Source organism: Parasteatoda tepidariorum, chromosome X1 (assembly GCF_043381705.1).
Source record: "Parasteatoda tepidariorum isolate YZ-2023 chromosome X1, CAS_Ptep_4.0, whole genome shotgun sequence".
NCBI classification, from domain to species: Eukaryota; Metazoa; Arthropoda; class Arachnida; order Araneae; family Theridiidae; genus Parasteatoda; species Parasteatoda tepidariorum.
This window is the reverse complement of record NC_092214.1, coordinates 32734791-32749976: the sequence shown is the minus strand read 5'-3', so window position 1 is coordinate 32749976 and position 15186 is coordinate 32734791. Positions and strand designations below refer to the sequence as shown.

Below are 15186 nucleotides of genomic sequence, written 5' to 3'. Positions count from 1 at the left end.
TAAATTATGCTCTCATAATCTATTTTCATTTTGATATTTTAAAATTTTCTTTTCAGTATTTGAAACTTCATGGCTTATTCTAGGTTTGTCTGAATTCACTTTTTCTGCACTTTAAACTTTAAATCACCTATAAAAGTGAAAGTGAATTTGCGACGAAAAGTTTCTCTCGTGATATGGCCTTCTTAACAAATGCCCATTGCATTAAGTCACTCTGACATAACCTATCACTGAGTTTTTTTTAATTTTCTGTTATATAATTCACATGTAAATGTTGCCTAAAAAACCTTAATACTACACACCTTAATACTACAAAATTGTGAAAAAATGAAGCTAAAATGATGAAATTTCAGCTAGTTGAAGAAATGCTGATTTTCATAACAAAGAGAAAACCAAGAAAACTTATATCGATTCTTTGTATTCACATGTTGAATATTTCCTTGGCCTGATAAACCACCTTTTACTGATCATTTTTTTTCTCAAATCCAAACATGACATCATGTCCTGACTTTCTCGCATTTATAAGGAAATAATTTTCAAGGAAGTATGACTAGTCAGGACTATTGTTTTTTTGAAAGGTCAACCACTTCTAAGAGGTCTTCAAGGTCTAGGCCTTCTTAAAATGATCTCACTTATTCCAACTCAAAATGCATATTCAATGAAACATATTAAGAGAACAGATATACTTAGATGCTAGCAAGCAAGTTATTCTTGCAGTATGTGTGGGAAGAAAATGTAAGATACCGTCTTCTGATGATTGTATTTTCTTTAGGTCTATAAATGCTCATCTTTGTAGCTATTCTCTTCGTATTTCACGAATGTGACCTCTTTTGTAATATTCAGGAACGCGTTTTCTTACATCAGAACAATAAACGAGTTTTTTAAAGAATCTAGTAACAAGAACTAGATCGCATAACCTATTGTTTGAAGTGATCTCTTTCTATGATTTTATACTTTATGTTTAAGTAAGCTTTCTAAGTTATTCAATGATTCTTATTATCTATATCACTTCATACAGTTAATCGTTACATAATTCTGTTTCTATTTGATCTAAATTTGGGTATTATACACAGCATTATATTTTTAAGAATATTCATTGCAGAAGACTAAATAAACCGAAAGATGCATGTGTTTTTCTAGGGTCGTATTGGAGGCATCATTAAGTCAATAAGAAGCTTTTCAAAAACGATTTTTTTTTTATTGTTATATGATTCGATTGTGTGTAGCTACTGCGTGCAAGAAAAAAAAAACATCCAATGATTAGAATTTGACGTTCTAAAATGTAAACTTAGCGGATAAAAAGAAAATGATCTAATTAATTAGTGCAGATGATGTTTAGGTTACGAAAATTGGCAAAATTTCCCCGGCGGATTCGGATTTTGGGCTCTCAATCTAAAACCAGGCAAAGAAAATGTTTATAAAAATACTCTCTTTAAAATCTTTTATTTAAAAAAATTTAAAGAGAATTAATTAAGAAATTTCCAATTTAAAATTTCAGAGTTAATTTGCACGAATTTAGTCTTCAAATTTACACTAAAAAAATGTTTAAAACAACAACTCATTTTGAAATTTGAACTATAAACAATTTAACAGATATTCTAATTAAATTAAAAATTTTCAGTGAGAAATAAAAAAATTAGTAACAAAAAGGTGAGGTATATAAAGGTAAAAATAAAATTTGAGAAATGCTTTTAACTGGAATTCATAAGTAATTGTTCTAACTAGATCGCATTAAGATAAGACTTTTTCAATTGTTGTAACAGAAAACTAAATAGGAAATCATCCGGCGTAAAAATAAAGTGAATCATTATAGATAGTGTTAATTGATATGTTTATGATATTTAATCTTATCAATGAAGTTTATGACATTTAATCTTATAAAATAAATTAATAAAGGCCCAGTGACTGAGTGGTAGCGCCTCGCGCTCTTATACCGTAGGTCTGGAGTTCAATTCACGGACCGGGCAATGTTGACTCAGCCTTTCATCCCTTCAATGGGTCGATAAAATCGGTACCAAGCGTGCTATGGGACTAAACGCAGGGGGTTCCGCATTTGGCTGACCACCCAACTGAAACATCTACTCCCACACCTCAGAGACTAAGGTCACGAAATTTGAATTAGGCACAGTAGTCCTTGGTCCTCCGTGGGCTGTTGCACCGTTGAGTTTAGTTTAGTTAGAAATTAAAATATTAGGTTGGTAAAAAAAATTTAATCCGTTATCAATTGTAGTTTGATGAAAGGTTTAAGGAGAATTTTTTAAACTTTACAGTCACGCAACAGGAACTCAAAACATATTTTAGTTTTATTACGAATCATTAATACAAATTTTAAAAAAAAGCATTAATAAAAATTTTAAAAAATATTTTAAAAAAATATTAGATTAGAATATATGTTAGTTAAAAACATTTATTAATAGATAAATTGTTAAGTCATTCTTTAGTACACAGTTTGTTGGAAAGAGGAGAAAAAATATGAAATTATTTTACGTTTTTAGATCCTTACCGAAAGACATTGAAAAAGTATCAATACTATCATAATATCGATATTTTTTTTGACAGTCTCGTTTGGTATCGATCGATATTTTCTTTGTAACTATCGAAAAACTTGCTGTTTGAAAAATTTGTATCGATCGTAAAACTCGTAATTTTTTTGATAATAACATAGTACAAATATGTTCCATTCATCTATATTATATATTTACATTTATTACTTCTCTTCACAAAAATCTGTGGAACTTGTGCAACACACAGTCCTCGGGTTAAAGAGAGTTCTAATAATTGTAAATATTGCAATTATTAGAAGTTATTGTTTTTATTGTTATTGTTATTATTAGAGTAAATTCAATCAATGTTAAAATATGTATCCTTATTTTTTTTTTTATCATGTTTAAAAATCTTTTTCAAAGATTTAAGTTCTAACTTAAATTATAGATTAAAAATTTTTCAAGATTGAAAAATTAAACTGGAAAAATTTATATGACTTTAATAATTGATTAAAAAAGTATGCAAATTAAAAAGTAAATCCAAGCAAAATTCAAAATATCTGTTTCCTTTTTTATTTATTTTTTCAGAAAACTGTTTCGTTATATTTTCCATTGCAATACATTAAATTAACGAGAATTAAAGTAGTAGGAAAAGGTTGTAAAGCCAATTAAAAACTATCAATTTTGAGGAATGTATATTTTCTGATTGAGCTGATATATTTGGAATGTTTTTACTTGTTTTGTTTGTTTTTATAACTAGTTTCATTTTAATAGCATATTTTTTAAAATTATTTAATAATATTATAGGGTATGTAGCTGTAAAAAAATTAAGAAGCAGATCAAGTTCAATTAAAAAACGTGCTTTTCAGGGATTTATTTGATTTAACTATTACTCACTAATTCACTGATGATTTATTGATTCGTTTGTAAACAGATACATCTACCCACTTTTTAACTAAATTTCTAGCTCATTAAAATTCTGTATTAATTAACTTATTGGAAGATTAAAAAATCTGCTTTTTTTAACTACATCCTTTTATTTCTGTAGTTTGTCGGTATATCAAGAATCATTCATAATTAGCATTTTGACATTAAAAAATTAATTTTTAAATATACATTTAAGATATGTAATGAAAATAAAACAGTTCTTAATTAATTAATTAAATTTTATATTAAATATAAATCATTACAATGAAAAGTAAATAATAGTTTCATTTGATTCATATAAATAAAAACAAAAAATGTTGGAGAAAATAGTTCTCACGATTACTATTAGCTGCGAAAAACTGCATAATTACTGAGTGGGCGATTCTTCAAACAGCGGGAAAATATTGAAAAAGAATGAAAAGTGAATTAAAACAGTCGGGAATATAAAAAAGAACCAGAAACGATTGTTGGACTGTAATATGATTGAATTTTGTGAAATTAAAGTTCAAACTTTTTCAATAATAGCCGATGAAATTGACTGGTTTTTAAGTTTTTTAAAGTTTAATGACCGTGTATATGAGTTTCGAAAATAAAATAGTTCTTTTATCGCACCGACCATCGAATTTGGTAATTTATTTCATTTTTATTTTAAATTAATGACAAGGACGGAATAAACTGATGTACGGAATACAATAGCGACTATTCATTATCTGTTTGAGGCGAGATGTTGTGTGAACTTTTTAAAAAAGGCGGTATTACTCACAGAATTTTGAAGAGGTCAATGTAATGGATTTCCTTGAAAGTTAATGAAAACTATAACAAATATCTTTTATAGACATAAAAAAAAGGAATTTGAAACTAGCTATATGTAAAATAAAGTTCATTGTTCGCGGTTATTTTATGTTGTTTTATAATTATAAGTCGCATTTTTAAATTGTAGTAGACAGTGTTTCTTGAGATTGTTTTTGGTGAAAGACGCGGCGATTTCCCTCCCAAAAAAAAGATTTTTTCATACATTTACCTGTTATTTAGTTGAAATTCCGCCATATTATAAACCAGGGGTTTCCAACTTACATGAGGCCGGGGTCACAATTAAAAACACAAATCAAATGGCGGGCCGCAACTTTATCAAAATTATTTGTAGGACTCTTTTATGTTTGAAGGAACATTAAATATTACTGTCATAGTTTTACCAAGTTGTACAAAACAAAAGTATTGAATTACAAATTAAATTAAGAAGTAGACTTTTAAAATTATTTAATTGTTAATAATAATATTTTTAAAGATATTAAATAAATAATAAAAATTCGGAACTACAAAAACTTTAATGTGCACCTATGTATTAAACAATTAATGTGCAACAGATATCTAATTGTTAAGGTATTCAAACTTACATAACATAGTAGCACGCAAAATATTCTATGAGAAAATTGAGGTTTGTCTGTTGCAAACTACCAGAGAATAGATATTTACATTTTAAATTTAAAATTTACAAATGTGTGTGTAAATATTTTCGTTAAAAATGAGTGGTTTCAAAAAGTTAAATCGAAGAATTTCTTCGAGAAATTTTTTGATGGGCACATGCTAATTATAATCCCAAAATACAAAAAAAAAAAAAAAAAAAAAAAAAAAAAAAAAAAAAAAAAAAAAAAANAACCATATAGATTTTTTACGAAAATTGTCCGCAAAAAAATGACAACTAATATATTTTAGTTCGTGGGCCACAAAAAAAAGACTTCGCGGGCCGGATGCGGTCCCCGGGCAGCCAGTTGGAAACCCCTGTTATAAACTATCTACATAGAAACAATACCAAGGAAAGATTCGACAATAACTTTTAATAATTTTCCATTTCTCTTGTTTTTAAGTTTAGTGTAGTTGATAACATTAATTCATCCTCCAATTCAGTACTCGAATTCTGACTTATCCAAACAGTGAAAAAAAAATTCTTTTTCTCCCATTACCCATCCGATTGAGACACGTTATTCAGGCATCAGTAGGGCAGATTTGTTGGCCACTCCATCAGGGGCTCAATATTAGGTAGGCTAACGTTGTTCCTACAGTAAGGACAGATAGTATAGAGAACGAAAGAACGGGATTCGAAACCAGGACCTTTCTGAAGTGAAGTCAGCTTTCTGACCACTACATACTCCTGATGGCACAACAATAAGCTAAATTCAAGTTTTTTAAGAGATATTTAGTTTGAACTATTACTTAATTTGACAATGGCAGTTGCTTATAAATCAGGTATACTAAAACACAATTGAATATCAATATAATTAAAATATTATTTTCACATTCAATAAACTAAATCATATAAGTTGAAATTTGGTGTCGATACTATGAAGTATAGAGGAGCATCGATACTTTGTCTCGATAGAATCGATGGTATTGATTCTTTACTTTTAATACTTTTACTATGCCGAGTATCGATACTTTCCTTTGATACTTAAAATCTGCATTTTATTATCTATATCATATCAGATCGCCGGGATAGCCCGGTCGGTAGGGCGCTGGGTCCACGTCCGAGAGTTCGTGGGTTCGAACCCAGCCGGCCGTAGACTCCCCGTGTAGTAAAGTGACTGATGCGCGTTAAATCTGTCGAGTCGCAAAAGTCCTCCATGTTCCCTTTACAAATCAATACCTCTGGGGGTACTGGATTCGAGATAGATTGTTCTCTGATTCAGGTCAAAATTACGATCTGTGGATGAATGAATGGATGTATGAATGGATCCGCCCTATAAACGGGTGCGACATATGGTGTGGCAGAAGTCGAATTCTTGGCAATAGATGGCGCCACTGAGAAACAAGAAACGCACACTCTGCCTTAAATTTGCTCGGTTTCAGCAAGCAGGCTTGCCCGTGTGGCAAGTTGCATTAGAAACAACAACAACAACATATCAAATCAGATATGTTATCCTAAAAGTGAAGCGTCACTCAGTCATTTTTTGGATAGAAATTGTAAGATTTCAATTCAATGTAATGCTCCCCAACCTAATAATAAAATAATTCAGCATTCATGAATATTGAATATCAGTAGCAATATTAAATAAAATTTCTTTTTTTTATTTTAGATTCTATTTTGCACTCTGAATACACATAAAGTGGACATGTCAAAACTGCTTGGTGGACAAATAGGTTTAGATGATTTCATATTTGTACATCGTAAGGGACAAGCAAAAGAAGTGGAAATTACCAAAAATGAAGATGCACTAGGACTAACAATAACAGATAATGGAGCTGGATATGCTTTTATTAAAAGAGTCAAAGAGGGTAGTTTAATACACCAACTTGGATTTATTCAGGTATAGTCTTCTTTTTCAAATTTTAATTTTACGCGACTTTGAGAATGTTAAACTATATTAGTTATTTGAGCAAAAAAGGCTATGTCAGTATAGGCTGGTAAAAAATTGTACAGGTTTCAAATATATTTGTATTTTTAAATAAAGAAAAAATACTGTCGAAAGCACTTAGGATTATTGATTGAAAAACAAAGCGACAGCATTTAGCTTCGCAAAAGACTTACAAACAGCAAAAAATATTTCTGCATTTTCAAATCATGAACAAAAAAAATTGATAGCTTTAAATATTATAAACTCATTATTTAATTATAATAGTATAAACTTATTATTAAAATTTAAAAACTTAAAGTGTATTTGAAAGTTTTAACTAACCACCGAATGATTATTATAAGCAGTTAGGATAAAAACAAAGTGATGGTGTTTAAATTGACATCCAAGTTGACTTTCGAAAACCAGACAATATCACATATTTAACTCATACACTACATTTTTAAATAAAAATGATGATAAAAATTTATCAGATATAATCTACAAAAGCAATTTTTTGTTGTTTTTATTTTTAGCACTTAAAATACTTCAAGAGAACAATAGTTTTGGTAAATAGTATGTACCTTTCTTCTTAAAATATTTGAAACTTTCAATTTAAAGAAAATATATATATTTTATGATCTTAATAAAATGTCGATTATACATAAATATACAAAATTATAAACATTATTTAAATCAATGGAAGTAGAAATCGCGAATTGCATTAAAGTTATAAAAACGAACACAATCTTCTATGTTAATCATAAAACATTAAAATTTCGCGTTCAAAATTTAAATGGAACCAGTTACCATTTTAAATTTGCAAAAATTTAAATAAATTGAATATATTGAACTGAAATATTAAGCGTGAAACATTTAATTAGAAGCATCCCTTTTAATTTGCAACACAACGGAATTAAAATACAAAATAAAATAAATCCCCCAACCCAAATACATGTAGTTCGTGAAATAAATGATGTCGTATTTTTCTTGTTTATCTATAAAACAAATAAAACTCCCTATTTTATGTCATCTGTATTAAAAACCATCAATTTCTCAGAAAGATAAAAACTTTTCTTTCACAAGATTTTTAATGGCGCAATAATTTTTTATCACTCGAAAATAAACTAGTTTTATGAATTGAGTTATTCAGCTCAGTAAGAAAAGTGGGCATAAAATTTAATAAAGATTTTGCGTCCGAATTTAAACTAATGTAGAAGTGTTTATTATTATTTATTATCTTAAATGTGCAAAATTCAAAATTTTAAACAAGTAAAAAAGTGAATGCATAAATTTGATCATTAAACTCTTCTTTTGAAGCATCAATCTTAATTTTTAGCTGCAAAATTAAATATAAACTAAACAAAACTAGAACACATGCAAAATAAAATATTCCCGCTACAGCCTGTTGTGGGCCAGGGGAATCATGAATGTTAAGGCGATTTTGTGACCAACGGCTATTCTCCACCAACAGAAACAAATGTGGTTAGTGCAATAAATGAATTGGTATATTTCAATTTTTATCTTTAAAATCCCTATTTTATACTTTTGTAAAAAAAAAATAAATAAATAAAAACTATCATTTTCTTATGGAAATAAAAAAGTTTCTTTCATAGAACTATTTTTAATAACTTTTTGATTTTTTATTGATCAGAAATATTTAAATAAATTTTGCGAATTTTTTTTCTCAGCAGTTAGATAATTTTGCATCAATTTGCCTAATAANTTAAGTAAAAAAAAAAAAAAAAAAAAAAAAAGCTATCATTTTCTTATGGAAATAAAAAATTTTCCTTCACAGAACTATTTTTAATAACTTTCTGATTTTTTGTTGATCAGAAATATTTAAATAAATTTTGCGAAATTTTTTTTCTCAGCAGTTAGATAATTTTGCATCAATTTGCCTAATAAAAAAAATCATTAAAAATTTGTGCCAGGAGTTTATTAAATTAAAATAGAATCATTTATTATATTAAATCATTTATTTAATTAAAATAGAATCACTTATTAATGTATAAATTTGAAAATAAAGCACTGTATTTGAAGCATCAGTTTTAATTTGCAACTACGCAATTAATTTCAAAATAATTTTTCTTTTCGCATCCCAAACACATGCAATAAATGATGTCGCATATTTTAGTTTCTTATCTATAAAATAAATAAAATTTCAGATAATAAGTCATCTATATTAAAAATCCTCAATTTCTCAAAGCAATAAAAACTTTTTTCACAATATTTTCTTCAATGGCGTTCTTATCACTATAAAATATTTAAATTAGTTTTGTAAATTCACTGACACTAGAAAAATTTGCGGAATTTTCATAATACTTTATTATACGACAATAGTAAAAATTAAATTGCTTTGAAATATATTAACTCTGTAACGTAAGCTCTCGAAAAATACCAATTGTTTTTTCGCTGGAATGCATACAAATCGACTAATCATACGATACTAAAGATGCGCTTCAGCACTTAACGCTTCGTTGCGGAATATTTTTCTAATACTTTACCTGGTGACACGATGGATTAGAATTCCAGAATATAAATGATTTATTCCGCTGAAGATAATGGTTATTTTAATCTATAACGATCATGATTAATGTAAAGAAAGCTCTCAATTGACCTAAAGAATAAAGATAGCTTTCACTTAACTAAAATACATTTGAAATTAAAGATTTAAAAGCAAAATGTCTTCATTATGGGTTTGATATTGTTTTACAATCATAATTGATTCGACAAATAATAATTATTTTAAAAAAATATTTTAAATCTATATTCTATGTGAGAATGAAACATTGGTGCAGAATCGATTCTCAAATGAAGAAACTTCTAGGTACGTCTCCGTATTTATTCTCGTTTCGCAAATAAGTGATTAAATTCTTCAGAAATCTCGGATTACGGATTCAATATGGGAAAAACACTTATGCNAAGGTACCCCGACATAGAGTCGAGTTAACATGTGTTATATACTAGTGAATTGTAGTTGTAATTTTGTAGTGGTAGATACGCTACAACTTCTAGGTACGTCTCCGTATTTATTCTCGTTTCGCAAATAAGTGATTAAATCCTTCGGAAATCGGATTACGGATTCAATATGGGAAAAACACTTATGCAACAACCAATTTTAAAATTTTCACAAGAAATTTTTTGAAAGTCGGAAAAAAAAAGTCTAGAATTTATTGAAAATTGTCCGCCATAAGCCTTCGGTTTATTTCGAACATATTCGTGCTTTGTTGTTGATGATGGCTCAGATTCTCACTTTTTCACATCAAACTATTGCGACGTTCGAAGAAAATTGCAGAAAAATTAATTGTTAAAGCGTGTTTTTATATGATTCCGTAACGTAATTAATCCTAATTAATAAATTACCTCATTTTTTATGCTTTCCTCTAACCCTGAGGATTTCATGCGTGAAAATCTGTTTATTATAGGATACGTAAGCGTTTTCGGAATCCTTAAAAAGTACTTGATTTATAAAACTGTTTTCAAAATCCTTAAAAAGTTAAGAACTTATTTTCAATTGTTCATTTTCTAAGGGGTTCCATGTTCTTAAAATGTTCAATTTTGGTTCTACACTCTTAAATAAATCGGATCAACGTTGAACCATAATATCGGTATCTTAGAACCATAATACCGACTTTCTGCATTGCATTGTGAAAATGAACCATGTTTCAATTTAGCTTGAAACATAGCATCGAGTAATCATGTTTTAGAAGGGTTAATTTGCACTATAATATGGCCCAGCGAAACCAAAAATTTCCAAAAGTTATTCTGTACTAATCAAAAAGTTTTAATAACGTCAAGCCTAAAAGTTTTAAAAAGTTAATAAAAACTTCTTTTTTCCCTTTCTCTCTCTTTGCTGCATCTTCCAGCGCTTTAATCTTTCTTTCGTTTTTTATATTTCAGGTTGGAGATCATATTGAAAAAATAAACGGTGTTTCGATGGTTGGTTGTCGACATTTTGAAGTGGCCAAACAATTAAAAGATATCTCCAAAGGAGCTAATTTTACACTTCGATTAATTGAACCATTGAGAGCAGGATTCTGTAAGTAATTCGCTCGCTATTACTGCCTTTGTTTATTCAAGCAAAGTAAGAACTACTCAATATGAGTGCATTATGAAAAACTTTTTTCCGAAATACAAATTTTAATTCGAAAAAAGCTCTCGCTGTGTTTTTTTAATTGAAAACTATTTAGGTCATACGACATGGACCTGAAATTTCAAATTTCGTAAATTAAAATTTTTTTTTACTGATTTGAAAGTCAATGGAAGCAAGGAAAAGTTAATCTCCCGATTTTGGGGGTAAGAACCTAAGTTATACGTTTGCTATAATCTGCTAAATAAGAAGTGGTAATGTAATAAATATTTCTCAATTTTAAATCAGAGTGTCTCTTATTTACGAAACGAACTTTATGAACTAGTACACAAAAATTAGTTTTCAAGTTCGAAGATGTAAAATTTAGAATGTAAAGAAGCAGTAACAAAATTGTATTTAAAAAAATTAAATTTAACAGTTAGGTCTCCTAGAACCTACATGAAAACCTTAATCTAACTAAGAATCTACATGAAACCTAATTGAGTTTAAAACTGTAAATATGTGAATTAGTTATTAAAAGTTATAGTCTTCATGTAGATTCTAGGAGGCCCAATTTTAACATTTCATGTATAATTATTTTACTGTTACTAAATGTCTGAAGCTTCACACTTTTGAATTTAAAGCAAAAATTTGTATTATATTTATTTTTAAAAATTAAAAATCCACAATATTTTTCAATTTGACTAAAAAATGCTTAGTAAAAACATGAACAGTGAAAACTTTTTATCAGCAGTTTGAATTTCGAAAAAAAAAAGGCTTTTGTGATTTTCTTCTATACAAAATGGCTTTAGTTTTCACGGTTAAAACGAATACATTTTAATCAACAAAATAGCACTTTTACTTTAGAATATTTTAACTTAAATATTCCAAAATAAAGATGAATTAAAATTTTAAACAATATTAAAATATTGGATTTTGTATTACTACTAAGTACATTTCTTTTTTGTGTATAAAAATAGCTCATATCGGACCAAGAAGTGGAACAGTGTCTGGAGGAAGCAACAAAAAGGGAGGGTTTGGAACAGGCAAAGAAACATTACGACTTCGAGCTAAAGGTCCAGCAACTATTGAAAAAGCAGTGAGTAAAAATATTTTCGTTTATATGTGAACAAATCACTAAAAATTGACAATGTCTAAGAAAATGTGGAAGAAGGCTACATTGATGTTTCTTAACGTGAAAGTTGAAAATTTGTATAATTAAATAAGCTTTAAAGTTACCTCTTTTTTTTCTATTTAAAACGTAGAGTATTATTCCACTACAAATTTAAGAATGAAAACACTAGTTTTGAAAAAAATGTATTTAAAGTACTTACCCATGCAGCATTCCCAAAATGAAATTCATCTGGCTGTTGAGTCGGAACAGAATTTTTTTTTTTTGCAGAAGTTGTAGTCAAAAAAATTTATGGAATCTGTCTACTTATTTAAAAGTTAAGTACGGTAGGTTAAAGGTTTTTTTTTTCTTTTCGATTTATGAAATTTATCTAGTATTTTATAGTGTTATCCAGTATACTTTTACACACACAATTATAAATTTTTGAAATTTATTAACTATTTATAATTAGATGAGTTAAAATATTAATCAAATGAATGAAAATTATTTAGATTATAACTAGATTATTTAGATTATCACAAACTTAATTTTTCACAATTGAACATTAATAAGCCCATAGTTGGTTGAACAATGAATTATTAATAAGTTATATTTTGATTCATAAATTCAAAAAATAAATTTATTTAGCTAAGTTGAAAAGTTAATTAATAAGATATGCATATATCTTAATGTATCATTCTCAGTAGTTGTACTATATGTCGATTTCATGAATACTCACTAAGAAATCTCTTTGTAATAAGATGTTAATATGTGTGTGAGTGTGCATTTAAGATATTGATATTTAGCTCTTTTCCTATAATGATTCTGTGCAATTTCAATATTTTATTTCTTAAAAAAAAACATAAAAAAAGTAGTAATGATTTTGTATAAAAATATAAGATGTGACATTTATGATATGACTTTTTCAAAGCCTAAAATTTTATATAATAATTTTTCAGAGTATTTATTGGATTTGTTTTCTTGACAGTAATGTAATGATTATACACTATTCTAATAATGATTGTCTGCAACATTAGGTGCTTTTACAGTTTCATATGTTAAACTGTTAAATTTATTATTTAGCCCAATGATGTCGTACAAGCTGCAGTTGAAAAAATCAACAGTCTCTTAGAATCCTTTATGGGAATCAATGATTCTGAACTTGGTAAACTTTTTGCCTTTCATTTATTAATTTACAATTGTAACAGACAACGTAGATTAAAAATTAATATTAAATGTACAAAAAATATGCTAGATCTATTTCCTATAAATAACATTCAGATAATTTGCTTACTTCAAAAATAAATAAATTTATATTGCATTTCTCAGTACACTATGAGAAATATATAAGCTTTTCCTTTAAATCATACACAATAGATTTTCACTCTAAAAATATTGATCATGAATATTAAAAAACATCAGTAATTACAATATATATCAATACAAAATTTTTTCTGTATGATTTAAAAGAATAAAAACACAATTATTTAAAATACAAAATTATAGTCAAATCGATCAAACAGTTTCTGAATTTAAAAGTTTAGCAACAAACTAGAACAAAGTTCAGATTTTTAAATATGTATTTCTCAAGAACTATTAGAACTTGGTCATTATTTTTAAAAAACGCACGCAAATTTTAAAATGATATAAAATTTACCATATCTTAGAATTCATAATTTCTTGAACATTACTAAATAAAATAATAAATTATTATTAAAAATTATTTTTGCACGTATTTATACTTATCTTTAGAAAACACTAGTTTTATAAATGTGTACAAAATTTCTTCGATTCACTTAAAATCTTCTAAGACAAGAAAAAATAGGTAAAAGTGAAATTAACATAAGATGCTTAATCGAATTCATATCTGCTAGATCATGACTACCCCCATATTTAAAAAAAATCAAGCATCCAAATCTTTTGAAAAAAAAAAGGAATGTTTATTCTGAAAAATACATTTTTGTGTCTGGTTTCAAAACTCAAATAATAGTTTATACTATCACCTTTAATATATACTATTATCAGAATCCTTCTAAAAACGAAGTTTAAAAAGTGTACACATAGTATTCCCAAATAAATAATGAAGTGAGAAATAAATAAAAGGTTTTGAAAATTTGGTAAATCATTATTGAAGGCAAGATTAAAAACAGCATAACCAGTTTAATTACCTGATGAATACTTCTGCTTATCACTTTTCGAATTATCTCTATTTCCATTGGCAATCAAACAGGTTTTGATGTGTTTAATAGTTATGTTAAACAATAAATTATATTAAACAAAAATTATTATAAAAAATACTTAAGTTCATGTTTTTTAAATTTACTTATATTCTTTGCAGCTACTCAAATTTGGGATCTTGGTCGTGAGAAAGGTAATCCTCATGAATTTGTTACTGCAATAGACAGCTCAGATTTGGAAGCATTTGGATTTACAGATGATTTTGTGTTTGATCTTTGGGGAGCCATAAGTGATGCAAAATCTGGAAGGCTGAAAAGTGACTCCCTTCGGACATCTATGTAATGCTATGTTGCACTGAGTTAGAACTATACAAATTTAAAAAACTCAATGCAAAAACTAAAGTTTTATGAAAATTGACTGTTAAAGTGATAATGATATATGCTGCCATTATTGAATTGTATTTATATAGAAAACCTCTTGACATGAAAATTTTATAAGTTTTATGTAATTCTTTAGTGTATATAAAAATATTACAAAAACCTTTAAAGTACTGCATACTGTTTCTCACTTTTTTGAATATTGACTATTATAGAGAAAAGTATATCTAAATTTCTCACAAATTTGCTCCACAAAAGTTTAATTATCCTACACTGTGCCTTGCTGAAATAAGTAGAATTAAAAATATAACTATACAGTTTATTAAATTTTAAAAAAATTTCTTGTGACTATAAGTACATGTGAATGTCTGTATTAGTTAGAACTGTATTTAAGTACAGTTACAGAATAAATAAATATCTTTCATACAAGTTTCATATTGCCTATTGATAGAATTAAAATAAAGTTCAAAACCATGAATAATTTATGTATCGTAGTATTAAAACGAAAATTTGAAATTAAACATAATTAACGAAAACTATCAATTATGTCATTGCAACAAAAAAAGTAAGACATTCAAAGAAAATGATCTAACATAATGCGTAACTAATTGTTGCAAATGGATCTTTTTAAAAGGAGATTACGATTTCTAATTTGTACAAAGTAAGCTAATAGTTTGTACTTAAACTAGTATAAATAATGATATTTGTAAAAAGA

At 27.3% G+C, this 15186-nt stretch overlaps 1 protein-coding gene across 1 annotated transcript in view; it reads left to right on the top strand.

The window, feature by feature from the left end:
• The window catches only part of LOC107445935 (PDZ domain-containing protein GIPC-like protein kermit), a 56167-nt gene extending 41526 nt beyond the window's left edge, over positions 1-14641 (top strand). The window contains exons 2-6 of the mRNA XM_016060443.3: positions 6479-6709; positions 10637-10775; positions 11786-11904; positions 13000-13081; positions 14255-14641. Coding sequence (XP_015915929.1) covers positions 6479-6709; positions 10637-10775; positions 11786-11904; positions 13000-13081; positions 14255-14436 — 753 coding nt within the window. The 3' untranslated portion in view covers positions 14437-14641. The remainder of the gene's footprint in view (positions 1-6478; positions 6710-10636; positions 10776-11785; positions 11905-12999; positions 13082-14254) is intronic.
• Positions 14642-15186: the final 545 nt, after the last annotated feature.